General features: G+C 37.7%; 1 protein-coding gene across 1 annotated transcript in view; it reads right to left on the bottom strand.

Annotated features, from left to right (window-relative positions):
• Window positions 1-23574, bottom strand: part of LOC127427566 (rho guanine nucleotide exchange factor 10-like protein) — a 187234-nt gene that overhangs the window by 81621 nt on the left and 82039 nt on the right. Inside the window, exons 17-19 of the mRNA XM_051675204.1 lie at window positions 21041-21156; window positions 17735-17862; window positions 8187-8287 (exon numbers count right to left, since the gene is read on the bottom strand). Coding sequence (XP_051531164.1) covers window positions 8187-8287; window positions 17735-17862; window positions 21041-21156 — 345 coding nt within the window. The remainder of the gene's footprint in view (window positions 1-8186; window positions 8288-17734; window positions 17863-21040; window positions 21157-23574) is intronic.

Below are 23574 nucleotides of genomic sequence, written 5' to 3'. Positions count from 1 at the left end.
TTTTTTTTTTTTTTAAATCGAACAGATTTCAACCTTTTTCTTTTTGTTATATGAATTTCACAACACAGAGATGTTTTCCAAGGTCTTTATCATATATTTCTGATATCTGCACCAGACTAAACAATTTTAACTTTTATGGTTTTACTTTAGGGAAGTACAGGGCTCAGTACGATGAATAATTACATAAAAAGATCTTTGGTGTGTGGTAACAGCATTTGAATACACAACTGATTTATTATTTTACTTTATCAAAAGCTGTTTCTATATGCTGTTTTGCAGGTGCTTTGATGAAGGGGGGATCACTGTTGCTATGACATCCGTAGACCTCAGTCCACGCTTGATAAGCTGCTGAGCCGTACAGTGAATGAGGGGAGTTACCAGCCCCTCACAGAAGCATTCGAAACTCCTCTTCTCATCCATTATTTGGTCATGCCATAGAGACTGCGGCAGTAATCACTGATCAAGAGAGAGAAGGTGGAGTGGTAAGATGAGTGGGCTAAACTACCGCCACATGTGTTCAACACCTAATCTCCAGCCAACCGCATCCAACTTTGTTTACCAACCTGATCCATCTCAACAATACCTTCTTACCGGTGCTTGATTTACAATGTTTTCCTGTCAGTCACATCTATCCTACAGTTCTTTTTTCAACACTATCACACGGTGTATACTGTATATACAAACGTAAACAGAATTTGCCACCATATGCTTCTTTCCATATCTCTCTCACTGTTTCATATACTCTTCATTTCTTAGCTATTTCTTCCTTCAGCTCTGTGACCAATCTGCCTCCCTCTGTCTGTGTGTGTACATGTGTGTGAATGTGTTTACATCTGATAGCATAAAAGCAACCCAAAATCTTGTGTTTGGGAAGCTACTTTAAAACTGTAATTGCTACAAGCTTCTAATAGACCCCGTTTCCACCTGGTATTAAGATACGTTTGGGGGATCCAAAAACCACATACGAATGTGGTCAAAAACGCATCTGAACGCATCACATTTGAAGTGTAAACGATAATCCGTCCTGTGTGCGTCCCGGCAGCAGCGAAGCACCACCCCTCACCTGTCAATCAACCGGTGCGCTAAAACAAGAGTTTAAAGGAATATTCCGGGTTCATTACAAGTTAAGCAGAATCGACAGCATTTGTGGCATAATATTGATTACCACAAAAATCCATTTTTACTTGCTCCTCACTTTCTTTAAAAAAGCAAAAATCTGAGGCACTTACAATGGAAGTGAATGGAGTCAATCTGTACACATTAAAATACTCACTGTTTTAAAAGTATAGCCACATGACAAACAATATCTGGTAACATGATTTTAGAGTTAAAGAATCACTTACTAACCATATCTGTGTAAGTTATAGCCAATTTTACAGCTTTGTTGCCATGATGATGTAATGTCAACAAACCCTTAAATGACTGTAGCAATTACCATTTTAACAACTTTGCAGCTCAAACAATACATGAGTTTGAACAGAATAATTAATGTAATTGCTTTTATAAAATTATAAGCTTCACATTTCTGCTGTTAAACCCTCCAAAAATTGGCACCATTCACTTCAACTGTAAGTGACTCACTGTAACCTCGATTTTTGCTTTGTTTTTTTTTTTTTTTTTTTAAAGAAAAAGACGGACAAATTGAAATAAATTTTTGTGGTAATTCACATTATTACACAAATGCTGTTGACTGAGCTTAACTTGTATTGAACCCAGAATATTCCTTTAAACTTTGGTGGTTACGAGTGGCTATAAAAGGAAATAACCATCCGATCAGAAAATATAAAAAGCGGATATATACACAAGCAAGATAACTTCACAAATCTTCTTCAGTATGTCTGAAATCAACATGCACAGACACTTATGAGAAGCACGAACATCTGCAGCTCAGGTTAGTACAGGTAATCCACTGAAATAATGGACAGTTCTGCTCGAAATGTTGCTTTTGTGTATAGATTCAATTTCAGATGCACTTGGGTGAAATAGCGCGCCATGCTTTCTCTGCCTTTTCTGACTTTGTTGTGGTTTATTATCATACAGTAACACACTGACATAGTGATTGAAGTACGTCGTCCTGAAACAGAGTCCCTCCTCTCCAAATCTGATCACAAGTGGTCACAGGAGACGCATTAGAGCGGCCAGGTGTAAACAGTGATGTGTCTCACCTGACCACATGTGATCGGATCACCCGAGACGCATCTTAATACCAGGTGGAAACGGGGTCATAAAGTAAAGTCAAACTACAGTCAAGATACCCTTTATAAACAGTGGGGCAATATCTTTAAAAGGAATATTCCAGCAATCAACAGCATTTGAGACAGTGTTGATTACCACAAACATTCATTTCGACTAATTTTTCCTTTATTAAAAAAAATTGCGGTTGCAGTGAGGCACTTACAATAGAAGTGAATGGAGTCAGTCCATAAACATTAAAATACACATCAAGTCCAATGTAAGTGCCCCACTGTCATGCTACTGAAAAATGCAGTTAAATAGATAGTTCACCCAAAAATGAAAAATTTGTCATCATTTACTCACCCTCATCGCATCTTTTTTTTTCTCCATACAATGACAGTGAATGGTGACTGAGGCTAACAATCTGCCTTCTAACAATCTCCTTTTGTGTTCCATGGAAGAAAGAAAGTCATACAGGTTTGGAACAACATAAGCGTGAGTAAATGATAACATAATGTACATTTCTGGGTGAACTATCCCTTTAAATTACGTAGTAGCATCACTACCTTTAGTTAGTTACTCCCCAGCTCTAAACATGTTGAGCATCCTTCAGCAATCTCCTCCAAGTTTCTCATGGGTACCCTTGAAAACCGCATGTCAAGCCAAACATGATTTTGCCCGTGACTCCAAAAAACCTCAATTAACCTCAATTGTACTTAATTAATATTGTACATATTAATTAAGAGTGTACCTCTGAACCAGTAACAAGACAGTGTTGGGCCCGTTCTTGGCACCACATGGAGTTGCTGTGGCCATCTCTGAGACACATCTTCATAATTAATGAAACCCTGAGGACGCACTCCTGCACAGTCATGTTGAAGCTCTCCATCTCCCACCCCATGAATTCCCAGCATGCCTCCACAATATCACAAACACTGCTTTTTGACAGCCTGTTTTATGTTGCAACAAGCATATGTTACCCTTCACAGGGCCTCGTTAATGGCCCTCATCGGAGACAAAATGTTTCTGTGCATTTTAAATCAGCCAAAAGTTTCACCTCAAAGCAGGGATGTATAGCGGACAGGTGGTGCGGACTTATGAGACACCACTCTGCTTGTAAATAAAATCATTATGCATGAAAGAGGACTTTGAAACTGTAGCTTATCAGAGCTACTCATAACTTATTAACAGTCAAGCTACTCTTTTGTAAAAGTAGTTCGCTACACTACAAGCTAGTAACATATCGTAGCTAGCTACATTGTCATGCTACTGAAAAAAATTTAGTTAAATTAGTAGCGTCACTACTTTCAGTTAACTACTCCCCAAAACAGTTGGTAATACGAATTTGGCACAATTAAAAGGTTCAAGCTGATGGTCCAATGGACGTAGTAGTCCACTATGATACTCAGAATTTGATTATTAAGGTGGGTTGGTTTTACTTTATTCCTCTTTGGAGCCACTCTCATTAGCTGTCCCAACGGAGAGGGCTCAAATCACCTTGGTCAAGGGCTTTTTCTGCCCACATAAGTCCCACACTCCAAGGAGGTAAGAGAGCTCAGCAACAACAGGCCACCCATGAAATTGCACATGTAATTATTGTAATTTCATTTTGTTAAATGAGTGGGCAATGTGTGGGCGTAATGTAATTATGGTGCAACCGACATCTTCATCAGGTTGGATTACAATCATCCTGTTTGCGCAAAGCACTATGCAGTGGATTGCTTTGACAATTGTAGAATACCCAACATTTTGCAAGTTGAAAAATGAGAAATGTTATGATTCTTTATAGTGCAGTTTGAAAGTTATATTGGAGACCGGGACTAGTTGTCACACAAGGAAATTGTCACAAGCACTGCATCTCAATAACAGTAAGAGTTGGAGTCAAAAGTCAAATTGTACAAATGTGTGTTTTTTTCTAGCAGAGGTTTTGTGTGTTGGTTTTAAACACCTACTTCATAACCCTCTTAAATTAGGATATATATGATAAATTATGAATTCTACCCTCCAAAGTAAATTCCCACTATGATATTTTTCATATTCTAATATGCTCTTGGGTTAACAAGATAACAATATCAAACCACACTGGCATACATTCAGGCAAGCGTCAACTATATTATGAAAGCATATTTTTACTGAAAGGTTCAAATGTGTTGATTAAGACAAAAGTCATTTTAATGAAAGTCAGGGCCAGTTTAAATCTCTATATGCAGTTTAGTAATTACAATATTTGTTGGCCAAAACAATGTTTTGATATTTTTTGTCACCTTTTCCATTTTTTGTTGTTTCATGAATCAGTTTGTGCCTCATAACTGTTTTATTGTTTGCATTATGCTGAAAGCCTATAATCGGCTATTTAGTGCAGACGTAGATTTAAAAACGGGCGACATTTTCTTTTGGTGGTTGTGATCGTGGAGACACGTACCCACGTCACCTCCCAGTGTTCACATGGAACATACACCACTGGTTCAGTAGCAAGTTCCATTGTGACAAATTACCCCATATACAGTAGAGTGATAACATGCCCCACTATCAGGGCTTGTTGTCACACCTACCAATTTTTTTCCCTGGGCAAAAACTTTGAAAAATTGTATTAGCTTTTGTGCAGCCAATATTTTTTTTTTTTTTTTTTTTTTCCTTTTTCACCCAATTTGGAATGCCCAATTCCCAGTGCGCTTTTAAGTCCTCGTGGTCGCGTAGTGATTCGCCTCAATCCGGGTGGCGGAGGATGAATCCCAGTTGCCTCCGCATCTGAGACCATCAACCCGTGCATCTGATCACATGGCTTGTTGAGCGCATTGCCATGGAGACATAGCGTGTGTGGTGGCTTCACGCCACCCACTGCGGCATCCGCGCTCAACTCACCATGCACCCCACCGAGAACCTACCACATTATAGCGACCACGAGGAGGTTACCCCATGTGACTCTACCCTCCCTAGCAACCGGGCCAATTTGGTTGCTTAGAAGACCTGGCTAGAGTCATTCAGCACACCCTGGGATAGCAAACTAGCGAACTCCAGGGGTGGTAGCCAGCATCTTTTACCACTGAGCTACCCAGGCCCCCTGTGCAGCCAATACTTTAACGTATGTGGCTATGCATAAAATTATTTTTAAAAAAACAAACCTACCCTGAAGGAGTAAAACGTGTGACAACTGTCCCTGGACTCCCTTACTGAGCTCATTCTGGTCAACAGGCTGGGCAGAGATGGTTATGCACAACAAAAGACTGACAGCTACTCAAGGGGTGGATGAGTAAGCAAACTAGGAAATGCAGAGACAGCCAAATGAAAAAAAGACGAACGAGTTGAAATAAATATTTGTGGTAAATCACATTATTACACAAATGCTGTTGACTGAGCTTAACTTGTATTGAACCCAGAATATTCCTTTAAACTTTGGTGGTTACGAGTGGCTATAAAAGGAAATAACCATCCGATCAGAAAATATAAAAAGCGGATATATACACAAGCAAGATAACTTCACAAATCTTCTTCAGTATGTCTGAAATCAACATGCACAGACACTTATGAGAAGCACGAACATCTGCAGCTCAGGTTAGTACAGGTAATCCACTGAAATAATGGACAGTTCTGCTCGAAATGTTGCTTTTGTGTTTAGATTCAATTTCAGATGCACTTGGGTGAAATAGCGCGCCATGCTTTCTTTGCCTTTTCTGACTTTGTTGTGGTTTATTATCATACAGTAACACACTGACATAGTGATTGAAGTACGTCGTCATGAAACATAGTCCCTCCTCTCCAAATCTGATCACAAGTGGTGACAGGAGACGCATTTAAGTGACCAGGTGTAAACAGTGATGTGTCTCACCTGACCACATGTGATCGGATCACCTGAGATTAAATTTTGGGTGGAAATACCAGGTGGAAATGGGGTCATAAAGTAAAGTCAAACTACAATCAGGATACCCTTTATAAACAGTGGGGCAATATCTTTAAAAGGAATATTCCAGCAATCAACAGCATTTGTGCTACGCAAGGGGTGGACGAGTAAGCAAACTAGGAAATGCAGGGACAGCCAATTGGCCTCTTACAACAAACACTCAAAAAGAGAAAAAGAAAAAAGAGATTATGTTTTTTTTGTTGTTTTTTATTTATTTTATTTATTTATTTATTTTTTGAGAGAAAGGCTCTTGGGAGTGTTTGTCATTCATTCTGTCGCTAGCTAGCTGTGTTTTAGAGATCTTGCCACTTACATATGCTGCCAACATCCACTTAGTGTCAGCTGAGATTGCTATTTGCCTATTGCCATAAAACTATTTTCAACATGCAGAGTGTACAAAAAGCCATCGAGAGTTTATGTAGGACCATTACTGTTGTTCTGAAAACAAGATAATTCACACACACACACACACACACACACACACACACATACACAAAACATTGTAAAGCTTGGACAACAGGGTAGCACTTGTTATGATTAGAAAGGTTGATCTGTAAAGTTGTTTACATTTTTGCTGTATTTTTACATAATTATTCTGGCAACCACAGCTGCCAGTTTGTGTGTGTGTGTGTGTGTGTGTGTGTGTGTGTGTGTGTGTGTGTGTGTGTGTGTGTGTGTGTAAAAACAACAGGATTTTTTATTTTATTTTTTACAGTGCAATACCTCCACAAAAGCGAAGGTAAAGATGGCTTAAATATATGCAATTTATCTGGTCACACCACTGTTTAAAGTACATAACTAAACTGTTGTGAAACAAAATGTATTGCCAGCACTCTAGTTATAGTATTCTTACTCATGGCTGAGGTTTATCGAGCCTATGAACAAACCAGAGGTAGAAAGGCAGTTTCTATTAGAACGTCATGAAATGAGTAGGTACAGCTTCTCCAAGGAGTTATAGTTTAAGATACTGTGGCTGGATATCTCCTTGCCTCTGAGGTTAAAACATATTAAAACTGGTTTATGCATCGATAAGACAAAAATAAAACATGACTGCACACAATGATGTGACAAACATAGAGGAAGCCAACAAGTCGCAACCTTGTAAATGCAGAGATGAGATAACCATGCAAGACTGTGAGATTGTTTTATCACCCTCTATTTTTCAGCATCAAGCATATATTCTCTGGCTTTATGCATTGGCATTCTATTGATGACTGCTGTACACACAGTGCAAAAAATCAGAAGAATGTATAACAGAAACGTCTCTTAGGATAGAAAATTAATCACAAATAAGATAATGAAATAATTATTAAATAATAATTAATTAATTATTAAATAATCGTCTGATCACGGATCTTTGAACTAACCGTGCTTATGCCCAAATAATGTCATTTTAAGCGAACATATAGGCTAAATGGCAAATGTTTCTGGTCATTGTGAGTTCATATATGCAGTGTTAATGACACGCAGTGACACAGAGCAGGAGACGCATGCTTGCTCTATTTCTTTGGAGTGATACAATTATGAAACAAAATCTCAAAGGTTTTGCTTCATCAGAAACAAGGGCTCGTGGGTTTAATAACAGAGCATTAAAAAACATGTGAAAGTGAAGAAATTAGGACAGAAATATTTACTGTTGCATAACATAATAAAAATATTAAAAAATATATTAAAAAGTATATTAGATTTTTTTTTCTAAAAAGTTCCAAAACAACAGTGTTAATGTAAACTTGACCAAAACTAAAGTGTCCTGACCAGAAAGAGAGACATATTTTAAGTATATAGAAATATTTTGACATTTAAACATTATTTTTCATGTAATTTATACGTTTTTAAAGCTTTAAAAGAAAATCACATATCCCAATTTTATTATCTGATTTATATCTTTGAAGTTAAATATTAAATATGACAATTTATATGACAATTAATCGTCAGCCAAATTTTATAATCGTGACAGCCCTAATCATAAGGTCATATGTTTGACACCACTGGTTTAAAAGCTGTCAGTCACTCAGTTGTTTACATCACATATCTTAGATCACAGTCAGTATGGATCACATTAACAGACCTCCAGTTTGTCATTGGTTAATATGGGATAAAAGTCAGAACTCACTTAATGCTATCTTGGCCAGGTGGAACCGGTTGACCCAGGAGATCTTGCTGAGGGGGCTTGGAGTGTTGAAGACCACCGTAAAACTAACAGGACGCCCAGACCTAAATGAGAAAAACATCCAACAGATGGTGAGATGAAGCAATATCAATTTAACCAACATGGGATCGTTCTCTTAGGAAGGCGATCCTCTCAAGTTTCTGGTGCTGACGTAAAAACACAGCACAACATGATGGTATCTTAATTATCCGCATTAATACTATTAGGAGATACTTTTGCTGCAGTGCACCAAGAAGCCCTGGGGAGAGTAGCTGCCACTCTACCCAATACAACTTGTTCACAAGCCGAGCCTGAATCCAAGTACTGGGTCTTATTGCTCAATGTATTCAGTGCTTACAAGAAGAGAAAGGAGACAGCAGAAGATATAGAGCAGATTTCTCCCTTAATTTAATACAAGAGGCAGCAGAAAGCAAAGGTCAATAAGGATGTAATATTTGCGGATATGGTAGTATGGAGGGTTGCACGGGGAAGGCCAGAAAGGGCTGGGCCAAGAGCTAAGCAGAGCTTGCTGAGTTGATCTGCATTCTGAGCCAAAGTGTTTAGGCAGGTTAATGGTCCAGAACTTCTCAGATTCAATGCCATCTACAAGAGGGGAATGAGTGGGCATGACTGATCACTGCATGGTTCTGGATGGGAGGAGGATTTTCAATATGAGTTACTGAAGGACACTGGACACTAGCAATCCACCCGGCTTTGATTGAGAGTGACACTGTTTTTTATTGAAAATGTGATTAAATAGTATCAGTATTTTATAACTATTACAATACGATAATTGTGCACTGATAAAAGATCTACTAAAATATAGTGAAGTGTTTCAAGTTACTTGCAGAATTGTATCTCGGCAGCTACTTTTGAATTAAAGCAACTTTTGAAATTGTAGCTTCCCAAATCACAAGCTACTTTCAACTTAAAGTAGCAAAGCTACACTTAAGATACTCTTTAAAAAGGGATTTAGCTACACAATAAGTACAAACAAAAGGTAGCTACTGTGACTACATTGAAGATATTTTAAGAAGAAAATATATATACTGCATTACAATCGGATGACATTATTTAATTCTGCATAATTTACATTAATTCTGTTTTTATTGCAGAATTCAATAATATCAGCTGATAGTTGTACATGTAATTAGGGTAATAATCCCTTATGAAAATTAAACATGGTTTTACTACATTAACCATAGTTTAACCATTGTATTTTATAGTAAAATCATAAAACCATAGTAACCATAAAAGTAGCCATTGTTACTACAGTCATGGTTACTATTACTCTAATAAAACCATGGTAACTATATGGATACTTCAGTCATTGTATCAAAACTATGGTTTCCACCAAAACACCCTATTTACAGATAATTGAATCGAAATATAGTGATAAACAGCAGCAATTTGCTAAATATTTCGCTTCAGAAAAAGAAGGCAAAGTCCCTTTAAGGCAGTGCTGGGCTTAAGTGAATCAGCGAATCATTTATGTGAACTAGTTAATTTACATGAACCGACTCACTAAAATCATCCAGTGTTCCCAATGCTAAATATAAGGGGATCGTTTATTTTAACCAGTTCTTTTACATGTACTGTCCGAAATAAACAATTCACTTATTCACATGATTTGGTTTTCCCAGTGCTACATGAGAAAGACAGGGTGTTTTAGGTGAACGTGTTTGATTACTCCCTCGGCTCCTCAATACAATGTGATCAATGTACAGTAGTGTTTTGTGAAGCTTAATTGCTACTCATTGGAAAATGTAGGTCATTACTGGAAAAGCTACACTATTGTAAAAAGAGCTGAACTACTGTCGAGCTATTGAAAAAAGTAATTAAGTTAGTAGTGTTGCTACTGTTAGTTAACTACTCACCAACACTGCCTCTGATATATCCTTAGTCAGCTACCCAGGCCTTTATTTAGTCAGATACCCATTCAACACTTGTAGAGAGAGAGAAAAAATGACTTTCCAACTCTTGCCAGCTAAAGAGGACGAAGAGTAGGCATGGAAGGTAATTCACATTCAAACTTCATTAGAAGGTAATTGACTGGAGAATAAGATGACGCCTGCCTTGGATACTGTCACACCAGCAGCCTGTGCCTGCTCGGCATTCGTTCCCAGCCCGAGGGAGAGCGAGCAAGCCAGAGACAGAGCAATAAAGAGGAAAGAAAAAGTGTGAAGTGCAAAGACATAGATACGGGAGAATGAACTAAAGCCTTCGAAGACACTTCTGAGATAAAAAAATAAAAAATAAAAAATAAAAAATTAATTCAAACTGAAATTCAGGTGTTGTCGGGCTCCTTCCCAGAATCGCAAATGCAAACAACAACCCATAGAATTTTCTCCCTCAGCACAAAGGTTTGATGGGGGGAGGGAGAAGCAAAAAGAGCTGAAACAGGGGAAGGCATGTTGTTTGAAGCAGAGGAAGTGCGCTCCGTGCTTAATTTGATTCCTGGGATAAAGCTGGGCACCCACATCGGTCTAAACACGATAAACGGAACAGCCCTGGGTTCCTCCCGCTGGCTGATTGAAAATCTGGGTGGTTGAGAGAGGGTGTGTGAGTTTGTGCGTGTCTGTGCAGTCTGAATAAAGAAACAGCACAGGAGACAGACTCCAAGGCAAAGAGGGCAGAACAGAGAGCAAGGAACAGACTGATTTATTGCTGCAGGTCAGTGCTGTGGCATGTGTGTGACACTAATGCAGAAAGACAGGATAGATGGTGGAATAGATGCAACACAAGACACTCTGCTCTTCTGTGCGCTGATTGGAGGAGATAGTAAATCAAGCAGGAAGTGGCTTTGGAGCAAAGGACTCTATACCTATAATGAAAGGGCATTAGTAGATCAATTCAGCTGTCCTAGATACGTATTATCATTTCCAAGAACAAAATTGCAATGTTTTTTTTTTACTACACTATTGACAAAGCATCAACAGCCGCACAAAAAACAGTGTCAGAAGAAAGAAAAGCATTACACAAAAACACCAAAACAAAACACAAAAACAAAACCCCAAAACCAAACCAAAAAAAAAAACAAAAAAAAACAAACCAAATAATAAAAAGCATAGCAAACACAACACAAAACAAAAAACAAACACAATCCCCAAAATCAAACAAAACAAAAAGAAAAACAAAAACACAAACAAAACAAAGAAAAACATCACAACAAAAGAAAAAAAAAGAAAAGCAATGCTAAATAGCACAACAAAACAAATAAAACAAAAAAGGACAAAAAACAAGCAAAGCAAAACAATAAACAAAAGTAAAAACAAGCATCAAAACCAAACCAAACCTAACCAAAAACAAAACAAACCCAACTAAATCAAACCAAACCACAAAACAAAAACAAAAACTAAACTAAACACAAAACAAGGTGTCAGTAATGTCAATAAAAATAATAATTAAAACATCTAACATAAAATATTGTAGAATAAAAGAAACTTTCAACAAGATATAGATGACATTAAGACTAAACTGTTGTACAAACAATTAATGAACTAGTGAATTATAAATGAATGAACTATGGAGATCAGAGCAGTGTCTGGTTTATGAGGGTATGAAGTTAAAATATAAATTTGCCTGTATCTGATGCGTGACTGCCCTCACCCGGTAACACCTGCATTTTATTTCTTTCAGACAGTTTAGGAAAAAACGTAATGAAGTTTGAGAGTTTTTCCAAGGTATTTACGTCATATTACTAAACTTATTACAGTGAAGGAGAAAGTGTGGAAATTGTATTCTGTGTGGAATAAAAAAAAAAGCACAAAATAGATCTCCAACCCTAGAGGAAAAACAATATTCTATCCTTGAAAGCTTGCCTCTGTCTGTATCAGCCATCTGTGTGTATGCAATATAAATTTTTCATTCTCAATCAGCATGCCGTGTTCTTTATCGACGTGTAACAGGCAGGACACGTTTCAGCAAGTTTGCAGCAAGTAAATAGGTGATGTTAATTATCCTGTTTCCTGAATGTGCATCGGCCTCAGTGGCAGCACTTTGAAATTCAACACGTGTCACTATCCCATTTGCTGCTTGCTGAGAGGTGTTGTCTGATGGCATGGAAGGCTCCTAGACTAACAGCAGGTGAAAAACAGAGAACAGGGGATGCATGCTGAGGACTGCCTCTCTCTCTCTCTACATCTGTATGCAAGTATTTGTTAAAGAGAAGGGTGGATAAAGTGAGAAAGGATTTATGTGTGACAAAGAGAGGTAGAGAAAAAGATGGCCTTAAATGAACTTCAACTTCCTTTCTTTGCTCAAAGCTTTACCTTGTTTTCTTCTCAGCCTCTATCCGATCATGTTCTCCTCTGTTCCTCAATGGACTTTTTGATAACAAAAGAGAAGCTTGATTAAACTTCTTAGCGCTTGACCCATGCATCAAGCGCAAGGAAGAGTAATTGAGCTTCTCTCACAATTCTTCTCTGAAAAAGGAGTTACATTTAGGTCTGTTTCTCACCCAAAACCAATAGTATCGCTTCAGAAGAAATGGATTTAACTCTGGAGTCTTCACTCTACATCGCATTTTTAGATTGAAACATTTCCGGGTCAAAAGCCTACTCGTTGTTCTGGTGGCCATACATATCATCACTTATTTTAGGTGGGCATATGCAAAATCCTAAGAAAAATAGATGGGCATACAGCATATGCCTGCATATTCCCTTGACTATACTACTGCCTTATGCCTACATAACACCCAGCCGTCCTCTGGCACAGAGCTGTTTCAGTTCATTTAGAAGCACTGTTGCCCCTGGCTACTGACTTGCTTCAAAAAGAATCATCTTGACTTCACAGGCCACATCCAAAGCTTAGTGCTCTGGTTGTGTGTAGGCTCCACTTCAGCAGGTGACCTCTTAGCCTTCCACTTCATCCAATGTGAGTGGATCGCCCACTCACATGGTGTAGTTGGCAAGACTAAGTAAGAAAAGCGAGATTGCAATCACGCCATAACTTTGTTTGTCAGCGATAACATCAATGCATTATGACATCATAGCAGGTTGAAGGGGGCTTTGGAAAATTTAAGGTGCATGGCATCTGTTTTGGAAGCAGGGCAGGGTTCTGCTGAACATCTGACCAAGCAGATTGCTTTTGCAGATTAAGCAGAATATGAGCCAGCCGAGCAGGCCTGAAGAGCAGGGGACAGACAGATATTGGGAGGAATGTTGAGGACTGTGCTGCTTTGGAGCTGTTGGGCTGTCACATTAAGATGTGAAAGCGCACAGAGATTAAATGTTCTGCTGAGTCTCTTCCATAAGCCAAGCAGAAAATTATTCCCTCATACCTTCTTTTAGCTAGCAAGGCATTATTGCTTTTCCATTTGTCTTTGTGGCCATGTAGTAAGGACCCAATGAATTTTAACTCAAGTATACGTTGAAGTTTTTTGGTGGTTAAACTTTTCCATGAACATGTTGTTTATGACAAATTCTATCACATAAAAATGTGAGTTTACAAAAAAATACAAATAGATTCTGCCATTGTTTGCTTATCCTTATGTTGTCACTGTATGAATTTATTTTTTATCCCTGGAACACAAAAGGTAAATTATGTTGGCCACTCTTTTCCATACGTCTTTCACGATAATTAAATAATTGTCTGATCACAATGAATTGATTTAACCGTGATTATTTGAGATTAGTCATCCTGTTTGGCCGAATTGTTTTCTTGAGGGCGGCGAAAATCACCTGCTTGCATGTGAAGTGACTGAGACATGTAAACGACCAGTCACGGTTCGTTTTGTTCTGACAGTTTTGAAGGACAATTCTGTTAAATTTATGACTCAAGATTATTATTCTCCATGTTTTTGCCGTTAAAGAAGAGCTCAATAAAATTTTCTTTGGTTGGTATTTTAAGATTTCAGACTGATTGCAGACCAACGCGGCTGCCTCTCAAGCAAATATTTAAAAAAAAATTGTTTTTTTAAATGTATCTTCAGTTGCTGCGAGACGCACACATACACATCAGGGATTTAGGTACACGAGCAGCACGCAGAACTGCCCTGCACTGTGTGGTTTCCCGCAGATTAACTAGAAAATTACGTCCGTGTTAAATGGCCCTAATATTATCAGTGGGCTTTTCCAGTGTTTTTGGATGTAGCATTTGCTGTCAAATCATGAGACGTAACTTCTCAGCGAGTGCTAATTACTACTGTGTTTTCCTTAATAAATCGGCAGATAGAGACTCAGAAAGAAATCTCAGTATAGACTATTATTTCTTTAGATAGGGATCATTTGAAATAAAAGTAAATTAAATTGAATTGACGATTTGAAAATGAAGTAGAAATAAAAACTAAATTAAAATTCGAAACATAATAACCTTGGTTGTAATGACTAACGCAGCTTTCACTTTTTTTAGTTTATGTTTGATAGGAGGGGAAAAATCAACATATAATTGAAAAAGTCAACAGAACACAATAAGAAATGTGTTGAAGGACAGTTTTGTCTTCATACACCTAAAGCATATGCTTTCATTCTGAAACCACTTTGAAATTTGGTCAGCAGGAAACTAATAATAAAATATAGAGGTGTTTTTGTTACATTTATATTGACAAATTGTTTTTCTTAGTTGTGAAATGTAAAATAAGCTTAAAATATTGGTGATGCGTTTACGGTTACAATTTTAATTCAGATTCTTGAACAGATTCATTTTTACTCAACTCGGACTCGGCCTGTTATGGACTCGGACTTGAGTCTGACTCGACCCCTTTTGGACTCGGACTCAACTCAGACTAGATTGTTTAAAGACTCGGACTTGACTCGGACTCGACTAAGGTGGACTCGAGCCCAATACTAGCTGCCGTCGCATCATCCAGGTGGATGCTGCACACTGATCGTTGTTTAGGGGAATCCCCCAGTACTATGTAAAGCACTTTGAGTGCCTAGAAAAGTACTATATAAATGTAAGGAATTATTATTATTATTAATGTCAATGCCCATTCTCAAGCTGATTGACAGGTGATGTCTGTATCTAAAAGGTGATTGGCTCTTTTACCTGTAAGGCGGGACTTCCTATCTACATCCGTTGACCGTTGGTTGCAGTTGGGCGTTCAATTGCTCCCATTCATATGAATAGAAGTGGCCCATCTCTGCTAAATAGTCTCTGGTGCAACTTCAAGGTAAAAGCGCTTCATGTGCACTATAAGTAAATGTCTTATTCACTATGCAATGTATGTACAGTTGGTTTGATTTGGTATTTTTGTAGAAAATACAATTGCTAATGTGGACATGCCATCCATGGTTTCTGGGCTACTGTGTGTACTGTTTTACTAATTGTTTTCCCTCATTATTGCATGATGAGAACATTCCAAATATAAAGTAGAGTTCAACTCACTGATTTAATTTTTCACAGCTGTTAACAGCTCACTGGAGAGGAAGATTATCAGTGAATAACGACTTAATTTTCAGTTTTTATACAAAGATTCCATATGACTTCAGAAGACTTTTGGACCACTCTTATGATACTTTATGGTGAGACCTTGTCAACTTGACAGCCCCCCAGAAGAAAGAAAGTCATATAGGTTTGGAACCACATATGGATAAGTAATGATGACAGAATTTTCATTTTTGGTGAATTATCCATTTGAATGAACCTCAACAGCTCTTCTTTGCTTTGTAGTTTATGCTCTTTTCCTCCCTGCCTCTCTCCCCTCATGTTCTGTTCTTCTCCTCAGCTCTTTTCTTACATGCATCCAACACTAATATGTCTTCATTTCACAGCCGATTCTGTGAGTGAAGTTTGTGCTCTCACTCTGCATCATTAAGATAAGCACATTCAGGTGCACCGCACTGTGAAAAATGCGCAGCCTCCGCCTTGACGCATTTACATTCAGTGACTCTTAATGTGACATAATAAGAGTACATTAAAGCCCCTTTCTACGCATCAAAGAGAAATAACATTGGGGCTCCAAATGGGAAACAACAGCTCACAGACTAAGTAAAATGAATGGAATAAGCTCTATGACTAGCTATGATGTTGCACTTCCAAACTGAAAGGGCCGCGTAATGGTACCTCCAGCATTCCTTGGGCTCCTGAATCGCAAAACTATCTCTGAGTGATTTCCCGTCATTCTATTAGGTTTGTAATTTGCTGCTCAGCATTGTTAAATGTGAGGAGGGGCAGGCTTTTAATGGGTGCTACAGATAAAGCCAGGTAATGCCCTTTCATTACAGGAAATTAACATGGTGCTAGACTACTTCATCATCTTAATGTTGTTACAGATGAACTTTAACATGTATGTCACAGGACATTATGATGTGTGTCGCTTGGGATCAACCTGCTCAAGTAGAATAATCGTGATTAGTAGTCACGATTAAAATTAATAACTGTGATAGAAAAATCTGACAAAATGTATTCAACTTAAAACAAAAACAAAATTTAAAAAAATCTGTCAATGGGGTAAGAAAAATAGGCTTGTTTTCCCTTTAAAATACGTGTATTTTTCTTACCCCACTGGCAATTTCTTTTTTTTTTTTTTTTTTTTCTGTTTTAAGTATAAACCTCACTAAATTTAGTTACATTTGCCATTTTGCTTGTTAAGTAAATGTGTCTTGTTTTATGAATGTTTAGATATTTTTACTGGAAAACAAGACAAAATACTAATTAAGAAAAATATGTTTTCAATGTTTTCCTGAAGAAAGAAAGTCCTATGGGTTTGCAACAACATGAGGGTGAGGAAATGATAACAGAGTATTCATTTGTGCATAAACTTTCCCTTTAAAGGCAAAAAAAAAAAAAAGAAAAAGAAAATCTAATCTTTTAAGAGAGGATGATGACAAAGAGGAGGAAAATTGTTTTTGCTTAAGAAATGGTTCAAAGTCATTATTATGTAAACCTTTGAATTTTGTTGTAGATATTTGATATAATTTATTGTCCTTTGACGAAAATGTCCTTTAAACTTAGTCAATGTTTTACCAAGTCATATTCATTAATTTTAGTCAATTTAGACAACCAAAATACCATATGTAAGTTGATGATAATGTGCAAAATGACAAAACATGTATCGAACTGTAACAGACCAAACATCAACCTAATATTCAAACATTTTAAAATATGTATAAACTACTTAAAATTATTTCAGCATGTATCAAACATATCAAAGATGAATACAATTAAACAACATGAGAAAACTGTCCTAAAAACCAGAGATCCTGAAATAATAGCATATAATGAATATACTGAAGTACTTTTTCCCCTGTTATGAATTCTCCATATTTACAACAAGTTAGGGTTAGTTCAAGCTCACCAGTTCATCCTCTGAGCAGTTTTAAGTTGTAATATTAAGTTTATGTTGTGGACATAGCTGATTCATCTTACATTTGAGTGATGTAATTAACCCTTAAGGATCTTTGTAATCTGTCTTTGTTATCCTTGACAAAATCAAAACCCTCCTCAATATTTAGCCTGCTATCAAGAGAAGAAGACTTTTGCGATTTGTTTTGAGAAAAATGCTGAATTGTGTGAAACATCCAAATTCCCCCCCGCCCCCCCTGAGCAAAAGTTTGGTTACATTTACTCACTTGTCTGGTCTGTCAGGGACTTGCAATCGCAAACGGCACTTGTTGGCACTCTGAATTTGGTCTTCTTTGATGCGAATGAGCCTTTGCAGAGCTAAACACCAGTCCTGTGCTACCGTGGTGTTTAGATTCTACAAGCACAATAAAGAAAGACAAATGTGACCCACACTACAAACATACAACATATAACATAAAACTGAGAAGTCATCATAGATTTTTGGTGTTGTGGTTGCTATGTTTTTGGCCTTGATGTATTGGGTTTGTTCTTTTATGTACTCCTCTCAAAAGCCAAATTTGTTTGGAACACCTTTCCAAAATCAATGATGCCGGCAAAACTTCTCCTTAACAATATGCACATTTGCCTACTGCATATTTTGATTTTGATTGGATTGTGAGCAAGGAATAGTAATTTGGAGCAAGGCTAATGGCACAGTTATGGTCAAGAAATCGAGCAAGACAAAGCTATGCTACTGTTTCCATACAACGCTCAGAGGTAAATAACAACTCTTGAGTTGAGTAGCTGTCAAGGCATCAGGAGAGCTGTCCTGATTTGAGAGCAGCCTCCTGCTATTTAGACATGCTGTTCTTATCTGAACTCTCAAAGTGGATCACATCATGAAGCTTTTCCCCATGTTGTCATCCAACTATCAAGCGAATTCCGTGATAATCAATTGACGATCTACACATTTGGTTGCTGAACTTTGATCACAATTTGATCACGATGTAAATGCTGTTCCCTGAAAGGCTTCCCTCCCCAGATGGCTCCAGCATATGTGACTAATACTGCTTTTGTTGTGTTGCTTAATATTTTCCACCTTGATCTTTCCCTGGACTTCTTTTTTCTTTCTTTTTCACAGTTTTGCAATGTTGTTGTTGTTTTTTTGTTTTTCGTGATGGACAAGCATGTTCTGTTTATTTATTTAAGATTACAGCCAGAGGGGCTTTGAGAGGGCACCAGTGGCAGTATTGCCTCACTTCGTATTGTATGGACCGACAGCTGAAATATTCTTTGTTTGTGTTTAGCAGAAGAAAGTAAGTCATACACATCTGGGATAGCATGTGTGTGAGTAAATGATGAGAGAAGTTTCATTTTTGGGTGAACTATCCCTTTAAGTCTGCATGGAAAATATTGAGTAAACATATATATATATATTAGGGGTGTAAAAAAATATTGTATCATATTGTATCGTACGATACAGTGCTCACTATACAATACCATATGTATCGTACGATACATAAACATACACATTATAGTGTATTAAAACCAATCAGCGCAATTTGAGAGCTGCGGAACAGTCTCCACCCGTGAGAGGCTCTGCTCAGCGCTCACAGGAAATCAGAGCGACACACTTCCAGTACACAGGCGAGAAGATCGATGGCAAACGGCAAGTAGATTTTTACTGTAGCAGTACAGCTTGTCGAATTTGCCAAACAACGGTGTCATGTCCTGGTGCTGCAGTTCATCAAACTTGTGGTTTTATTTACGCCGACATCACTATGCAAATCGGTGGATTTTTGAGGCAGAAACAGCAGCAGTAAGTTTAACAGCCGCCTCTCCCAGACGACACTGAGTGTGACATGCACAGCAAGACGCTCATAAGTTATGAGTCATAACTATCAAAAAACCACCAACGTAAGAAAGCCGCGATTACATGAGACTTATAATTATCTGCTTTTGACTTAAAAATGAAAACGGCTTTGAGAACAACACTTGCGCACATGCTATAAGCCGGTAATAACGGCAGTAAAGTTTACATACAAAGTGAAACGGGTTGATTTTTGCTTAAGCTGCTAAACAATATTGGATTATGTACATATATCATAAAACCAGAGGTCAGGTTCTTCTTGAGTTTTTTTTTTTTTTTTACCACTATATAACACTGAAATTTGTTTTTTTTTTTTTTGCTACAGTCACTTCAGCTTGTTCACAGGGGGCTTTCAGACAACAAGGCATGATTTTCTATAAAGCTGCTTTGAAACTATGTGTATTGTGAGAAGTGTTATACAAATATAAATGACTAGAGTGTAGGCAAACTTATTTTCTCAAGAAAAACATGAAAATTGTGAGTTCGTATTAGTTTTTCTCAATAATCAAACAACATAAATGCAATGCTGTTGTTGAAGTTAGAGCTCTGCTTTTTGTTGCCAATGTCAGATACTTTTGTGGCATTTATGATTTAAAAGACATTTATGTCGAATCCTTGAACGAAATATTTGTGGGTGCTGATATCGTATCGTATTGTGAAATTTGTGTATTGTAACATTGTTACAGTGGCGCCCTCTTAACGTCTCTAGTGAGCAGCGTGACAAAACAACACTGCTGTGTGCAACAGCTCTGATCTTTCTGCACTGTTTTCTTGAATATTTTTTTCTAGCACCGAACACGCTTCATTTATGCCCTATCCAACTCCGCACACGTTGCATATTCCCCCGCATGTGATTAGACATGAGGCGCCGCATAATTTTACACAGAACATACCATTTTTACCTTTTAAATTTAGCTTATTAATCAGCATGTTACGAGCCTTTAATAATAAACAAATACATTTCTGTTGTAATTTTGTGAAAATTAATCAGATGTCATCACCTTTGACATGGATGGCAAGGAAAGACAATAAAATTACTAGTTGGTAGCCTAGTCTTTTTCACTTTAATGAAAATATAAAAATGGTCCAAAAATTGTCCTTAGACATTTTCTAAATTTTCTCTCAGGAGATACCCCTGAACCCCCATACAGTATCATTCCTCAGTCACAAAGGCTTCTATGCCACCATACTTGGGTATCTGAATGTAAAGAAATATTAAAAAATATATCATTTAAATGTAAAAGTATTGAAACAGATATTGGACTGCTATCATTTTAAAGTTGTTTAAATTGTCATTTTTACAGTCCTTTTAGGGTTTTTGACTATAACTTTACACAGAAAAGGTAAGTAAGTGATTTTATCACACTAAAATCATGTTTACATGCATATTGTTTACGTCTTGTGGCTATACTTTTGAAACGCTGAGTATTTTAACGTTTACAGATTTCCATTGTAAGTGCCTCACTGTAACCTAATCTTTGCTTTTTTTTAAAGAAAAGGAGGGGCAAGTCAAAATTCATTTTTGTGGTAATCAACATTATGCCACAAATGCTGTCGATTGAGCTTAACTTGAATTGAACATGGAACACTCCTTTATTGATCAAAAATACATATTTTTATTATTATTTTATTTTTTGGAGGTGCATAATGCACTTAGATCAAAAATCGTCTCTGTGCAGTTGGCGTGTGTGTACATATACATGAGGTAGTGAACATTGTTTACCTGGTAAGTTCCCTGTAAAGTCCCCACCAGCAGGGTGACCTGTTCCACCACTGACAGGTCATGCTGCAACTCCTGCAGTTCCTGATACAGACGGGGTGGACCCAGAATGATATTTCCTGCCAAACAAATAACCAGTTTTAACTTATCCAATGCAGCATTGAAATTTCACACCAGGTTTTAGCAGCACATGAAGCCTGGAGTGCATAAAGCTCCTCCACCCCATGGTTCTTGATAGCCGAGACGGTATTTCAGAGGAAATGTGCTTCCATAAGGTGCTGAATCATTCAAAAATCTAATTGAGTCAGGATGGTTCGGTTACACCTTGAGTTACACTAGGATATAAAAATAAAATACAAAAAACACTCTAGCATCTCCAGTACAATGCATATTCCTTCAAAGTCCATATTCATTTCAAATAATTGCTCTGACCGCTATAGTGGTCTATAATGATATACTGTACAAGGTGCATTTAAGAATGATACCTGACCTCAGTAATCTTTAAAGAGAAATTCAAACCCACTATGCTTGGTAAACTGGGTCTTTCCTTGAAAACTTCCCCAATGCAAATGCATCCAAACCCAATCAAAGGCCTCAACTTTTAAAGTCTTCCGGGCCAATGATAAAACTTTTATTTTGTCAATACTCTCCAGTAGTGCCACTAACAAAGAGAATCAATGCGGAAGGTAGATCGATCCCCCATTGTTGTTTGTGTAGCCACAGAGGCTATCACTACAAGGAGTGTAAAATGAAGCTATTCGGAAATATGAAGCCCATTAGAGGTGACAAAACAATTACAAGTGTCTCATTAGACATGAAATGGCCATCGATTTGAATCCCCATTCCCCTTTTTTGTGGTCTCTGGTCTACATCTGCAGTCGATAGCTGGGGTGAATCGGCTGACTGAAAGTCTAGGAATGAGGACTGAAATTAAATTCCGGAGCTAGATATGGCGGCCACAGGACTGTCTGGCCTTTCAACACCTCTACATAATCAGGTGACCTGTGTGCGAAAGAGGAGGGTGCTAGCAATTGTTGACCCCAGCTCAGCCTAATTCTCCAAGAATGGCTGGAAGGGACATTTCTTTCTCTCTCCATCTTAGTCTACAATTCACTGCCTCACGCAGCTGTAGAGAGAGAGAGACCGAGAGGGTTAGCATGTCAATCTAGTTTTCCATCCACCTCTCTGGCTATCTATCTAACCTTTTGAAATATAATAGGATCTTCAACACACGCAACCACAGACACATCTTTCACTGGCACGGCTTGATCAATAGCAGGCACATTTGAATAAATAAGGGACCGTGAGGCCCTACTGAACAAGCTGGCAGAGTTGACGTGCTCTCCTGGTTGCAGTGAAGAGGCCTCGGGCAGGCCTACAGGTTTGTGGGCTCGTAGCCCATGTTTGCCTCAGGTGAATTCACTGACTTGTAATCCAGGCTAATCCAGTTGGTGTGCTGGGATCTGGTATGGCACGGTAATCTGCCGTTTCAACAAGTCTATCTCTCTTTCACATACAGTCATATGCACACAAATACATGCTGAGCTATGGCCAGTGAAGGCCTGTGCAGACACAATACAGGAGTCAAAAGCCCAAAGTCAACAAAGTCCTAGCCAGAGGGACAACTAAGTGTTGGAATCCTCATTCAAGTCTGTGTTTGTTAGCTGAAATCAACATTCAATATTTAGCAGACTGCAAAAAAATCCCATTCTCAGTAAGCATATTTGTCTTTTTTTTTCTAGTAAGAACATCTAAAAATGCTTAAAACAAGATAAAGGCAAAGCAAACATGCAAAATAAGAATGTATATTGAAATAAGTACATTTTGTCTTTTGTTCACTTGTGTTTTCTAAATTTAGTAAGGTTTATGCCTGTTAAAACAAGACAAAATAAACTTTGTTCAGTCTTACTGTCTTAAAATAAGAAAATAAGTGGTAATAGCAACTTTGCTTATCTGAAAAACGTAACTTATTTTAAATCTGAAGTGTGCAATTTTGCCGCCAATAGTGCCACCAAAGAGAATTGCAAAAACAAACATTGTTTTCAAACAGCTTTCTCAAATACTCCCCCAATTTGCCGTTGATCGTGCAAACAGATGGTCCCGCCCCAAATTCACACCATTGGTTAAGTCAATCTTGATGTGTCAGGCTGGTAGGGTGGCAAATTTCCGAAACGTAGGATGGCAGGAAAAGAGTCATTTATATTCATGAGGAAATCCACACCTGACTGGACCAATCAGTAATATTCATCATAAAAGCTCTCGCTGATTTGTCAGAGACAGTGCTGAATGCAACGCTAAATTACAAAGTAATTATTTACTGTAATCTGATTACTTTTAAGTAAAAAAAAAAAAAAAATTTTTTTTTTAAAATAAGCAATTAATGCAGTTAAATTTAATCCCATATGAGAAAGGTGTCCAGAGTTGTTCCAGGCAGGCTAGGCAGTCAGAAACAAACCCAGGCACCTTTGTGTAATGGGCAAAACTTCACTCATGTTTTTCCACACTTTCTGTGGCTAAAATTGGCATATACAGTATAA

The sequence above is a fragment of the Myxocyprinus asiaticus genome, chromosome 37 (genome assembly GCF_019703515.2).
Source record: "Myxocyprinus asiaticus isolate MX2 ecotype Aquarium Trade chromosome 37, UBuf_Myxa_2, whole genome shotgun sequence".
Lineage (NCBI taxonomy): Eukaryota > Metazoa > Chordata > Actinopteri > Cypriniformes > Catostomidae > Myxocyprinus > Myxocyprinus asiaticus.
The sequence above is the reverse complement of the archived record's forward strand: the minus strand, read 5'-3'. Positions and strand labels throughout refer to the sequence as shown.